Source organism: Dermacentor silvarum, chromosome 1, assembly GCF_013339745.2.
Source record: "Dermacentor silvarum isolate Dsil-2018 chromosome 1, BIME_Dsil_1.4, whole genome shotgun sequence".
Classification (NCBI taxonomy): Eukaryota; Metazoa; Arthropoda; class Arachnida; order Ixodida; family Ixodidae; genus Dermacentor; species Dermacentor silvarum.
The window spans coordinates 215,169,629-215,183,468 of NC_051154.1; the positions used below are offsets into that span (position 1 = coordinate 215,169,629).

General features: G+C 43.1%; 1 protein-coding gene across 1 annotated transcript in view; it reads right to left on the minus strand.

The window, feature by feature from the left end:
• Positions 1-11,984, minus strand: part of LOC119436920 (uncharacterized) — a 58,537-nt gene extending 46,553 nt beyond the window's left edge. Inside the window, exons 1-4 of the mRNA XM_049660003.1 lie at positions 11,833-11,984; positions 11,072-11,242; positions 3,689-3,816; positions 1,097-1,226 (exon numbers count right to left, since the gene is read on the minus strand). Coding sequence (XP_049515960.1) covers positions 1,097-1,226; positions 3,689-3,816; positions 11,072-11,242; positions 11,833-11,949 — 546 coding nt within the window. The 5' untranslated portion in view covers positions 11,950-11,984. The remainder of the gene's footprint in view (positions 1-1,096; positions 1,227-3,688; positions 3,817-11,071; positions 11,243-11,832) is intronic.
• Positions 11,985-13,840: the final 1,856 nt, after the last annotated feature.

The window sequence follows — 13,840 nt, forward strand, 5'->3', positions numbered from 1 at the left end:
ACCAGTCTAAGTGCCTGGCAAGCCTATGGGAAGCAAGCTTAGGTACATCCTCTTAAATATCTAAGCTTAGTAGCGCTATCCAAACCCAATGTGCTCCGCAACTTGTGAAAGTCCACCGGAGAGACTAGTGATTACTTGGGAGCCAGAAATAAATAATTTCTGGGCGTACTAGGCGATAGTTTCAGAGCATTCCAAAAAAGCTTCACGGGTGCACGCGGACCGAAGCACAGAAACGTGGCTTCCGAGTAATTCATGGTCACGCTGGCAGATTGACTCTTCGAATGGCACTTCTCATTGTTATTAACATTGTACTTATGCTTTTTTTTTTTCGCTAAGAAACTTTTTACAATGCTCAATAGTGAGAGAGCGTACCCTGACCACCAGGTATATACTCAAAGTACTAAATTGCACAGATTGTTCGAAATGCATGCACTGGAGGAAGTGCAAAGTTCATCACGTTGTGCTCATAGGGTGAGAAACCGCGGCTTTCCGAGTGCAGCAATGTTCGTGGTTAGCATGCATGCCAACCACTAAAACGTTGTACGACGATGGATGACCGCACTGCAGATTAAGATCAAAGAGGGAGTTTGGTAAGTGGTTGTTGCTGTTTGTGCATTTTTCTGCACAAACAGCACGGGAAGCAGTAATACAGAATGGGCAAGAGCTAGTAGTGCCACAGAAAAAGTAATATCGCACAGTATAAGGCCATTTTGTAGCGAAATACGTGAGCGCAGTGCCTCGTGCCACTAGCAGACGACAGAAAAAAGTGAACCCCAACACTGCAGCGCTCCTGCCGGTAAAGGGAAGAAGCCAGAACAGAATTGTAGTGAGCTAATTCTGCAGACAAATGGCGCCGTTGAGGCGCCGTCTGTCTCCACCATGGGTGCAACCATAAATACTAAAGTGGACAGTGCAGGGCAGGTATGAAGATTAAAAAAAAAAAAGTGGACATAATATTTGTAAATGTAAATTGTATTGCTCAAGGATGGCGCAAACCAGCAACTTAAACATGATAAGTTTTGGTTGCTGGCAGTACTGCAGCTGCTACTGTGTTGACAAAAGTTTTGAAAGAGAGGTAGAAATGCTTATGGCCAACCTGCTTAGGAAGTTTCTCATATCTGGACAATAATTTCTTGAAGTCCTCCACAGTATTGAACATCATGTAGTCAATGGTCTGGAAGATGTCCACATGGACTCCTTCAATGAAGCTGATTGGATAAAGGTGGCTGTTGGGAAAGGATCGACACAAATTTCAAGATTAATGACAGAAATGAACTGAAAATTGTGCTGTTAACTAATAATTTACAGTGCAATGTGACTTTCTGTATGGCATTGATGACTGTTGCAAGCTAAAGCTGTCACGTGTTCAGAACATTTCAAAGCATGGTAAAACTTAAATTAAGAAGTGTGAAGAAAAATGTATCGTTTGGCCATGATTTGCATTGAAGTTAGAAGTTACCTTAACTGAAAAATATTGGGGCATACTGTATTTACACATTCCATGTGCAATTTCATCTTAAAGTGTGCAAAATACTACAGTCAAACCTCAACATAACAAAGCCGCAACCATAGCTGCCAACTTGTGAACTTTAATATGAATAAACATCCCACAGACGTAACAGCAGAAGCTGAGGGCAGAAATAGCAAGCCTTCTTTTTTTAAACGTTTGCTTAGAGTACAGACCCTTTGTGTGGATACATACGCACTTTACTAATGATAATTTACGTTTAGATGCAGACACCAGTGGTACAGCAAATGTGAAACAGCTGAGACTGACAAGCAATAGATTTTTCCTTAGACCACAATGACTTTTTCAGCAACATTTTTGTACTGATTTCGCCTGTTCCGGGAACTTGCCTGAAATTACCTGTTTGGTGTCCTTTCACAATCAGAAGACTTCCACAGATGTGGTTGGAGGCCAATGAGAAAAAAATTTTCGCAAAGAGAACTCTTTTTTTTTTTTTTTTGTAAAGCTTGACGAAACATCTATAGAATCATAGAATGAGCCTTAATTCATGGTTTATGGAAAATTCGGGAGACTTGCCAGGTGTGTGCATCCAACATAAAGATAGCTTAATTATATCCAGTAATCATTATACAGTTAAACCTGGATATAACGAAATTGACAAATTCCCGAAAAACTTCGTTATAAAGAGGATTTCATTATATGCAGGTTCGGCACGAAAATTCGAAAAAGAAACGCTTACCGTATTTACTCGATTCTAACGCGCCCTCAATTGTAACGCGCACTCATTTTCCTTGCGTTTCTTCGCCGAAGCACTCATCCTTGGAATGTCTAACCAGGTACTGGATTGCTGGACGCGTGTCGTTTCGCACAAGCGCGAGGCGTTGAAAACGAAGAGCGAGCGACACGATGGTGTCGTAGCGTCGTATAGTCTCACCTAGTGTCAGGTTAGTGAAGTGAGCGCAGAGACTTGTGCAATAACCAAAGAGCCGTGCTGCTAGCGCGTTGAAAAAAAAAAAGTTTTTTTTTTCTTCGGCATTATCAACTGGAAAAGGAGAGTGCCGGCTTGGCGGGCTAGGCCAGCTGCAGCAAGCGGCGGGATCAGGTTTGAATGAAGGGAGGGGGCAAGGTCACGCCCGCGGCGGCAATATCGCCGGGTCGAGGGATGCAGGCCCGCCTCGCGCACGCTTGCACGCACGCACACGTGCGCTCACTCTCGCCGTGAATTCAAGCGCGCCAAGCGCGCCGCCGCCGCTTCACATTCCGTCGCGGCGGAGAAGGTGTTTCCGGTTGCTGCTCGCGCAAAAATGATAAAATTTGGGGCGGAATCTCTAGGTAGTTGGCAGGAAAATTAGTTATTTCGAGGGGGTCTCCCGCTGCCACTTCGTTACGTAGAGGTCTCAAATACATGTGCTTCTATGGAGTAACGGCGGGGAATAGAAAAACTTTGTTATATCCAGGAATTCGTTACATGGAGGTTCGTTATAAGCAGGTTTAACTGTATAAGCGTGTGCACTGATGCTGGCAAATACACAAAATTAAGAAAACAGCAATCACGTCAATGCAGGAGAAATGCAAGTGTAATGCCTCCGACATGCCAAAAATAGATTTCCTGAAAATTTTGATGGCCCGTTGATGGCTTGCCGTGCCGATACGTTGCATGTGAGCAATGCCAAATTACAAACATCCACTTTGAACTGTTGCTAATATGGATCACACGAAATTGGCTTGCAATATGTGGGCCAGCCAAGCCAAGCCACTAGCCACGACGTACAAGCGCATCCAAAATATGTTGTTTGAAGCAGCGCTTGCTGAGTGTTTTGCATTTCTGCTACTAGAATACATATGTTAAGCTGTGAGTGAGAAAATATATGCTTTGCTGTAAACAATATTATCCCGAATCTTGCATTTCCGGCTTCATTATAGCAGTAGAAAAATCGGTGAAATAAAGCATGACCAACCAAATCTTAGATTCACATTGTTATATCCAATAATTAATTTTATCCACGCTCGTTACATTTTCGAGGATCGACTGTACTGAAATATGTGCTGATGCAGAAGCGAGGAAGCACACTGAACGATAACATCTGGTTTCATACTGATACACCACGAACAGATTTTATCACAACAAAATGGCTGCTAAAGACTTTTTTTTTTTTGCACAACAAAAAGAGGAACTAACACACACGCACACACAAAAAAAGATTAAAGCATTTACAGCACCCATGTGTGTCAAGACCACGAAGGTAGCCATCCAGTCCGTCAATCAGTATGTTCAGGCTTGCTGCAGACCACTGGTTCTCCAACTTGGGCAGCTTCTCTGCCTTTTTGAGGAAATACTGTATTTTCTCCTGCGCAATAAAAGTACCCGTTAGACAACTGTAACTCTGGAATAAATTACCTATAACTACATAACGTATAAACAGGCAATGGAAGTGCCCATTTTGGGTCAGTGACACAAGTAAATCGACCTTTCTCTAAATTTTTTTTCTTCCTGATGGCATTGAGCATGCAAAATTCTTATTGATTACAAAATTTACCGTCAATTAAGCTAAATAAGTTTGGCAGCACTCAACAAAACAGCACACAGTGGCATCTCTTGGCTCAAAAGCACCATCTTAATGTTTTTTTTAAATTCCAGCATCCAAAAACGACAGGATTATCCCATCAGCATTTGAGCTTGTTGGTTGATCAGGACAAAGACAGGAAGAAGAGGATGCACGCAGCACTGTGTATGAAATCTTTATTTGTCATTGTCCTGTGTTGCACAGTTCAAAATTATTACATTACAGCTATAAGAAGTATTTTATTGACCATCTCCACTCCTCTTCATAAAATTATCCTTGTTTAACCTGCAATGTGCATTCTTTCATCAGAAAGTTATTGTGCTGGTTTACTGGCTGCTGCTTCAATTTTGTGTGCGACAGCTTACCAAAACTACTAAAAAAAAAAATAAGATTGAAATTATGAAGTTTTTTCTATGGCAAGCAGAGAGACAGTTTTTTAAAATTACATATACAACCACTTTTTTGCCATGTTACTTTGCAATAATGCAATTGTAGTTAACTTCTTTCGTTTACCGCATTGGTTTCATTTGAAAAAACAAAAATGCGGAAAGTGGTAACAGCTGCCTTTTTCTTCAGATTTCTTCATGACATGAATGTACAGAGTCATAAGACCAACTGTGACATGGGAAGGACAAAGTTGCACTGGTGTCGCTGTCTAGTGGTTTCAGCACTACATAGCACCAGACCAATTTAAACCCAATCAAAATGCATGTACACGAAAACTGTCATACATATTAAGCGTATGTCTACAATGGTCTCGCTCCATTATCAGCATTCTAGTACATGTCAAAGTTGCATATCAAACCCAGAAACATTTTTGTCTGTGTTGATATGCAAAGGTGAGTAAAAAATTATCCTCACTTCCGCCTTCTAAAATATTCTGTTCACAACATTGTCTTAAACAGCACTTTCCATACAGGGTCACCAACTCACCAGTAACTTTTGTGCTAGGTTGCATGTGATACGCTGGTTCAGTTTTGAATACGGTGTGAGAAATGACAGCTGCCCCACTTGTTGCCTGCACCAAAGAGCAGTGTGCAGTGATTGGGCAAGCTTGGAGTCTGTGAAGTGCTCTTTCACAAAGAACTGTTGTGAACTACCCCATACAGCTAAAGTTTGCGTGGCATTATGCCGTGGCTATGACGCAAGCCTCCACTCCAAAGGACTGAATAAGCACCAGCCAGTTCGTCGTCTCCACAAACAGCTTAGCTGGCACTCTGTTAATTTTCTACTAGGTCAGTGTCAAAGATGAAGAAAACGAGTGGTACACTGTGGTTCATTGGATGTGCCTTCTTTATTAACAATTTGCAAACCGTTGTTTATGGTACCAAGTTCCCTCAGACCACACTTCAGACTACAGAAAACAAATCCCTGCGTGCTGTTCTTTGGTGCAGTCAACAAGTTGACGGCCGCTGTTTCTCACACCACAGTCGAAATTTATTCAATGTAGCAAGTCCAAACTTGCACAGCAGTGACTGGAGAGACATCCATACCATAAGAAAAGTGCTGACAATGCAGTAAACAGCAAACAGTAGTGCAGATCATTTTTTAACACCCTCGTATTTTAGAAGACTACAAGGTCTGGGATTGACAGTGGTCATAGCAATATAGTATTATTAGCCCACTGGTATACACACAAATGCACACATTCAAGCAAATGTGTTAACCTCAGTGCCAACCTGCCACACACTTTTGGGCAGTCACACATGCACAAAAGAGCAATATTGCACTGAAATAAATTTATTTTTTCTTTTAAATGTGTGACTGGATATGGCATACTTGAATGTGGTTCACTGCCTTGTGGCTGTCATAAAATGTATGTAGCCAAAGGAGATTCAGTGACTTGTCACTAATCATAAAGACAGTACTGCCAGTTTAAATACCTACCTACCTATATCTATGGCTCTGCTTCTGTTACTCTACACTGGTCTTTCACATTTATTTCATGTGCCTAGAGGTAGCCTACTTTTACCTTCATATAGTTCTACATATACATGGCCTAACATGCAAACAAAATACACAAGGAAAACTGAGACTGGACAAGCACCTGATATGAAATAAACATACAACTAGAGAGATTGCTGTCCATCAATAGCACTGTTAGACTGAACTGTCATATTGATGGTACTTAATTACTTTTAAGGTTTTACGTGTCAAAACCATGATATGATTACGAGGTACGTCGTAGTGGGGGATTCCACATTAATTTTGACCATACACCTAAATCTAAGTGCACAAGTGTTTTTGCATTTCGCCCCATCGAAATGCCCCTGCAGCAGCTGGCAATCATGCCTGCAAACTTAAGCTTAGCAGCGCAACGCCATAGACACTAAGCCACCACAGCGGGTGCTTGATGATACTTAATTTACGCCATGTTATGTCCCCTTCTTTCCTATTTTTTGTTCTTTGCTGCCTGTATAACCTATCGCCTGTCTATAAAATATATGCTATATATGTGTAATTTTATTTGCACGTTCAGCCATGAATATCTACAAATTGGCCCAGTCCGTCTACATTTCTATAGTGAAATATTGTTGACAAATAACAATAACATTAAAATGAAGTTTTACCTCGACCTCTGCGAGAAAAATATGCATTTTATCTGTCTCTGCAGCACTACAACCAGCTAGAGAAAAGCTTTTGCTGCTTGCAGATTAGTTGCATTCTAGATGCTTGCCACATCAAAAAGTACACAGATTCATGCACAAGTCAGACCTTTATCAGTTTAACAAATGGTGAGCTGGCTTTTCCACATAATTTTAATTTATACAAGTTAAATGTACACAACTCCCTTTCCCACTATCATTTGCTTCATTCATAGCTTGTCAGCTTCTACTGAATGTTTGTTTTTCATTGAACAACTGAATAAATGTTCACACGTTTTCAATAAACTGTCAACAAAAGACAGTTGTCCCTACTTTTTTTTTTGCCAGTGTTGTTTCTACATTCCAACTCGCCCACACCCGATGCTTTAGCCTCTTGCAGTACAAGCACGGATGGGGAAGCAGGCTTGACAAGAGGGACACGAGGCTGCTGGAGCTGGTCGCTTCAGCCAACCATTTGTTCTTTTCTACTTTGTTGACATGACACATACGCACAGATAAATGGAGGCGGCGCCCTGTAACATTAATCCTGTTGTAACTGGTCCCAACTTCAAGACAAGAAAAAGCAATCTCAGCAGAAACACATGCACCTCATGAAAGGCCTTGTCACATGGATTCATTGAGAGTCGCCCTAGACTGAAATTCGGAGGAGTGATTCCTCCTTCACAGGTGGAATAAGAAAAATCTCGAATGCGAATCTCGAATGTGCATTCTCGAATGCGGCCAGTCGCACTGGCCGGCGTTTCCCTAAATGAAATGTGACTACGGACATCCATGGGTGTATTTTTACCCATTGTTATGCTGACTCATTATTTAGCTTACGAGGTGCACTGTCTGCCTCGTATCCCAAATGGGCAGCAAGCGGAGGCCCCTTCGATACAACATGCGTAAACAACCGTCTCGTTCAGCTGCCAATGATGTCATATTTCACGACATCGGCGTTTCCGCGAGAAAACTATGCGTTTTCTAAATGAACGATCATACGCAGCCCCCAATGTCCTATTCTATATCTACTTTACGGAACACTAATTGTGTGCATGGCGAGAATACGAAGAATGATAAGCAGGTTGCACAACAACACTCCCCTATACTACGGTCTCCCGCTCGCTGTTTTCGAAGGTGTGTGGTCGCCCATATCAGCGCGACCCAGAGTGATGTAACGGTGCTTCATGCACAAAATCGGCATGTTTTGATATGTTCTTACATTAATTGATGTCACCGATGAGCGGCTATCTCAAGCGAACGACGAGAGATCGCTGTACCTGCCGATGTAAACAAATGCACCGGTCGGTGCTTTGGACTGTCAGCGGCGTTCTTGCGGGATACAAATGCGGAAAGTCGTGCTCCACATTGAGCATGCGAAGCGGTTCCCTGAGAAGGGGTAAAACACGTAACATAGCAAGCAGCACGTATAACAATCAGTGGTTAGGGCTACCCTTGGTTTTCATGTTGCAGCGCGATATGTTGCGCATGGGCGCTGGCTCTAGTGGTGGTGGGTCGAATGCGGACGGCGATTCGTGGCTATTGAATTAGTCTGAATCATAACTGTCACTGTTTGACAGATCCGAATGGGTGGTGCAGCTTACAATGTCACCCGAAGGTCTGCGAAGGTCCAGCGCGGTCACGAATAAGCTGAGCGTCTGCTCTTCGCCGGTTTCATTCGCCCCGCGGGCGAGACTGGCATGCGTTGCGTGCCTTCCCCGCCGGGGGTACACTCGTGACGTCACACGCAGAGGTTTGCTCGGCTGCTTGGTCAGGTTTCAGTTTCGTTTTCGCACTTTTTTGCTTATTTAAAATTATTTTCGAATTTGCGGAACAATTCTCCTATCAGGTGCGTTACAGGAGGGCCTCCGGAACCTATATATTTTATTAGGTTGACATGGTAAAAAAATCGACGGAGTTGCCCTTTAAAGGCGAGCGTAGACGTTGAAGCATGATCTGTATATATCACAAAAGTTCTAATGGGCATGAAAAAAAATGGTTGATGATGGTCACCTTTCACATAATTCATTTTTGATGCTGGGTCTGTTAGGATATGTTAGCACTTCTCACACAGTTGATTGTTCAAACCAGCACAGTGAGACACTTACATAGTTAGTGAGAACAGTGCAATTTAAACATGATAAGGCACTTGACATGCATCATTTGCAATGTGGACAAAATTTAGACACTGAGCTTATTTACTCCAGTTCATCCGTGAAGCAGAGCTATGTAGGCTTCCCTACTGATGGTCACTGGAGATGTCAAGCGATTGCACACCCATTGTTGAAGAACCCCAATGATGAGGCTCTTCAACATGGATACAAGAACATCTCATGGGAAGCCCACTTATCGTAGGCAGTCCATCTGTATCGTCACACCAGCTGCCAGCAGTGAGTGTGTCTAATGCTCCCGCCCCCCTCAAAAAAAAAAAAAAAAAAAAAAAAAAAAAAGTTGCATTAGTCAGAGGTTGCATAATATGCATGTAAATTGAGTAGATATGTTTCTTGTGATTGTCACTCCCAACAGTCTTATTGCTCTGTACTGCCTTATTATGTTTTTAGTAAACCAGTTGATGCTCAGTGCCCATTCTGCTTATTTCTTATAGTGTTCTGTCTTTAGCGCTGCAAATATCTCGCACAACTTAGGCTAATTTCTATTTTACCATTTGTGGCATTATGTAACCTATTGCAGTGGAGTTATTCCGACTGTGATGTTCTCTTGTTGAACACATAATTATAGGTCAGTGGCTACCACATTTCAAATGCTGAGCTTAATATTATTTACCATGAGTCAGGTACTGAGTTGTTATCTGAATATCTCTCAGTATTGACAGGCAGTGTTCAATGTTTACAATAAAGGTTCTGCAATAATAATCCCTGCAAGCAAGTGGAATAATTTATGCATGCCAAATGTCACTGAGAGGTCATGAAAATTAAGCTCAGACCACTTGAGTAGCATGCACCAAATAGGCTACAAAGCCATTTGAGGAATTCACAAGTTCTGCTTTCACCAGCACTTGGGATTCTATACCAACTAGGTTTGATAACCAAATCGTGGGAATTTACAGCTGCTGTAAAGCTCCACATAAAGGTGACAAAAAGTAATACATTTACCAAAGCTTTTTTTTTTTTTCAGTGTGATGCTGGACAACTTAATGGCTTTATTGCAAATTTTACCAGTAGGTCTTTGTCGTGGTTTGCATTGGTCCGACTTCAAGACAGTTCTGCAGTTAAATTATGGCTTGCTGGCCCACTTAGCATGGCTTGCAAAGTCATACCAGCTGTGCAGTCAATGGTAGCCTACACAAGTTGGGCATGTATTGGGAACAAATACTGCTTGTTTGTACTTTGATATGCATTCATCTGGTTCCTTTAGCAGCAGCCATCATGACTTTACACTAACAGGTTTCATTTGATCACATCTTGTAAAACCTGAAACAGGTCATATATACATCAACACAGAACCTCTTCGGCACAGATTCAATTATGTTCTGCTTCGTACTAAATAACACGCATGCTGACCCACTGCTGAATTGGTGCAGTTATGAGAAAACTACATGAGCAAAAAGGCAAACAGAAGGTTGTGTTCAATTTTATGGAGAACAGTCATTAAGGAAGATGCTGCTAGGAGCTGGGTGATAGCAGAAAAGGAACACAGGCCCCCATGGCTTGCATTTCTGGATATCAAGGGATATCCAGAAATGCAAGCCTGGAGACAGGATCAGAATGGTTGTTTCACTACAAATAAATATGCAGTAACAACGAATGCTCACTAGTGCAAGCTGCTGGTCATTTTGTAAAAAAATATTGGTCCTAAAGAAAAATTGTGTGGTTTAATGTCTCAAACCTACATACAGGCTATGATAAATGTTGTGGTAGGGGATTTTCGATTAATTTCGAGCACCTGGGGTATTTTAACATAAATCCAAATTATGGTATACAAAAAGTGTTGTATTCTGCCTCCAGCGGAATCTGGCTGCCGTGGCCATAAATTTAACCTGTAACCTCGTGCTCAGCAGCAGTGTAGCATTGCCACTGAGTTATCATGGCTGAGCTACTACTGAGCTACGATGGCTTTCAACATAAATAATACACACATAGAACAGAGCTGCACGAAAGACAACTGCTTGTTTTGCTTATTTAACCTTTCCGTGTGATGTTATTGTTTTGTGCATTGCTGTTAAAAACAATTTTGCCTAAATTCACATTCCTTTTGCGAGTTGGAGAACTTGCTTTTGTATAAGCCGGGATGTTCAATGTCGGCGAGGTGTCACAAGGCATTACTTCTGAACAAATAATTCAGTCACGTTCAAATTGTTCTGATCAAAACTTTCAGTATAACTTTCTACTTGACCTTCAGTGGCAGTTCTTGCAGCTCAGATCAGAGATAGGTGAACCAACCGACAAAGAACATACAGACGCATCGCCAGAAAGCGAAACAAACACGACACTCACTTTCCTGTCTTGAAACGACTTGATCGAGTATGACTCCAACAGGTGGTCGTAACCGTGAAAGCCGACCATGGTGGCGAACTCGGGGCTATCCTTCAGCCTCCACTGCCAAAACTCTTCAAACAGCTCAGTTGCCATTGCCTCCGGATCAGTGGAGTAGTACCCGACAAATGCCTGGATAGCCGACAGGGTGAGAAGGGGTAATCAAAGTCGCGATGCCGCATGGGACAGGTAGCACTGTGAACCGTGTCACTTCCCGCATAAAGTAGAATGAGGTTGATGCAGTGAACTGGAACGCGAGCACTCGGCGCTAGCAGTGAGCCAGCAGTCAGGATACAGGAAATTCCTTATACAACGTAGTGGTGCTAGCCCGCTTCCAAGCGAAAACGATGGGACTCGGAGCGCGCGTACAATCAGCTACTTCGCCTTTCGCGATCAACACCCCCGTGAAAGAAAGAAAACTAGTCCTGAAGTAAACCCAGGTATATCACTTATAACGAAGTCCATGCAGCAAAAGAAGTAAGAGTTAGCAGTCATGAATAAAGGCTATCTCACGCTTTACGACTTCTCGTAGTCTTCAGCGCACCAGTGCAATAAAGCTTGCCTGATGTTATTTTCAGCCGCTGCGCTAATTCTTAACAATCCACCTGCGACTGTAGCAACACACGTAATACTGGTAAAACCGCTATTGTTGCAACGCAGCAAATGTAGTCGCGTTCAGTGGGTTCGATTTCATGCACACACGCACGTGCCGAGTGACGCACCTTGTAAACATATGGAGAAATTGTGGCCAGCAGAAGCCCGCAGGCCGCCGCAAACGCCACTGGAAGCATGGCCTTCGAGATTGCGCGCGTTGGCAGGTTTTGCTCCGGCCGTCCCATTATAGTCCCATACAGCACGATTTTCAGCAAAAAAACTCGCGCCTGCACTGGTGGCCGCGGAGGCGGCGGTAGATGGCAGACCGCGCGATGGGACGGCCGGAGCGGCCGGAGCAAAACCTGTCAGCGCGTAATCTTGGAGGCCATGCGACCATGTCGGAAAAAATCCGCAGCACCAGGCGGCCGTGCTGCCGTCGTATGGATGGATGGATGGATGGATGAGGCTGAACCCTTTAAAGCGAGCGGTGGCATACGCCACCTAGCCTTGACTATTTACATATTTTGTACTTTGTGGTGGGTGAAATTTCACCCCTGCCTTGATTTTATCCACCAATCAGATAACCTCTGTTTGGTTATTTCTACCCGCTTAAAGTCTATTTTGCCTTCACTGTCCCTAAACCCCAATGCTTTGAAAAAATCAACCCCGTTGCTTTGCACTGTAGGGTTAAGCCCTTTACAGGAAAGTATGAGGTGTTCAGCCGTTTCCTCTTCTTCTCCACACGCACAGCACAACGTGTCTATACCTTGGTACTTGACTCGGTACATCTTAGTCCGCAATACTCCCGTCCTGGCTTCAAACAACAAAGAGCTTCCCCTAGAATTATCGTAGATATTTTCTTTGGCAATTTCTTGCTTGAAAGTTCGGTATGTTCCCAGTGCTGATTTCGTCTGCATCCCTGTTTTCCACAGACCCCTCTCTGTTTCCTTAACTTTTTTCTTAACCGCTGTTTCCTGGTTTGCACCCCTCCTGCAGTCCAAATATTTGATTGACAGTTTTCTGGTCAGCTTCCTCCATTTTGTATCAACATTCCTCATGTACAAATAACTGAAAACTCTCCTTGCCCACTGCTTTTCTGCCATTTCTCTCAATCGCTCCTCAAATTATATCTTGCTGCTGGCTTCCCTGCCCTCGAATGACGTTCATCCCATGTCACCGTGTACCCCCTGATTTGGTGTATTTCCGTGTGCTCCCAGAGCCAGTTTACCTACCCCTCGCTGCTTAACTTCCAACCTTGCTCGAACCTCTGATCTCATGCACAGGACCGCATTGCCGAAAGTCAAACTAGGGACCATCACCCCTTTCCAAATCCCTCTCACCACTTCGTACCTATTGTAATTCCGCAGTGCCCTATTTTTCATCACAGCTGCATTTCTGCTACGTACCTTTAGCCATCACATATTTTTCATATTCCATCAGGTACTCAGCCCCATTGCTTATCCACACTCCAAGATATTTATACTTGTCCACCACCTCCAGCGTAACCTCCTGTATCCTATGCTCGCTGCCCTGATTATCATTAAAAGTCATGACTGTCGATTTTTCTTTACTAAACTTCAAACCTAAGCTGTCTCCCTCTTTACCACAGATGTCCATTAATCTCTGCAAGTCTTCCTTGCTGTCAGCCATAAGTACAATGTCATCCGCATACATCAGTCCTGGTAATGACTGTTTAATCCATTCCCCTTGCTTGAAATAGGAAAGGTTGAAGCCAAGTCCGCTCCTCTCAAATTTTTTCTCTAATCCTTGTAAATACAGCATGAACAACAGAGGTGACAGAGGGCACCCCTGCCTAAGCCCCTGCTGTATCTCTATAGGTCCAGATACCTTGTTTTCCCATTTTATAAGCACCTTGTTACTTTTATAGACATCTTTTAAAAGATTTCTTACTCCATCTTCCACATCTAGAGTGCCCAGTATGTCCCACAAATCCTTTTGGATTACACTGTCATAGGCTCCCTTGATATCCAGAAATGCAAGCCATGGGGGCCTGTGTTCCTTTTCTGCTATTTCAATACACTGTGTCAATGAGAACAGATTATCTTCTAACCTTCTTTGTTTCTGGAACCCATTTTGTAGTTCCCCCAGCACCTCCTCGCTCTCCACCCATGCCTG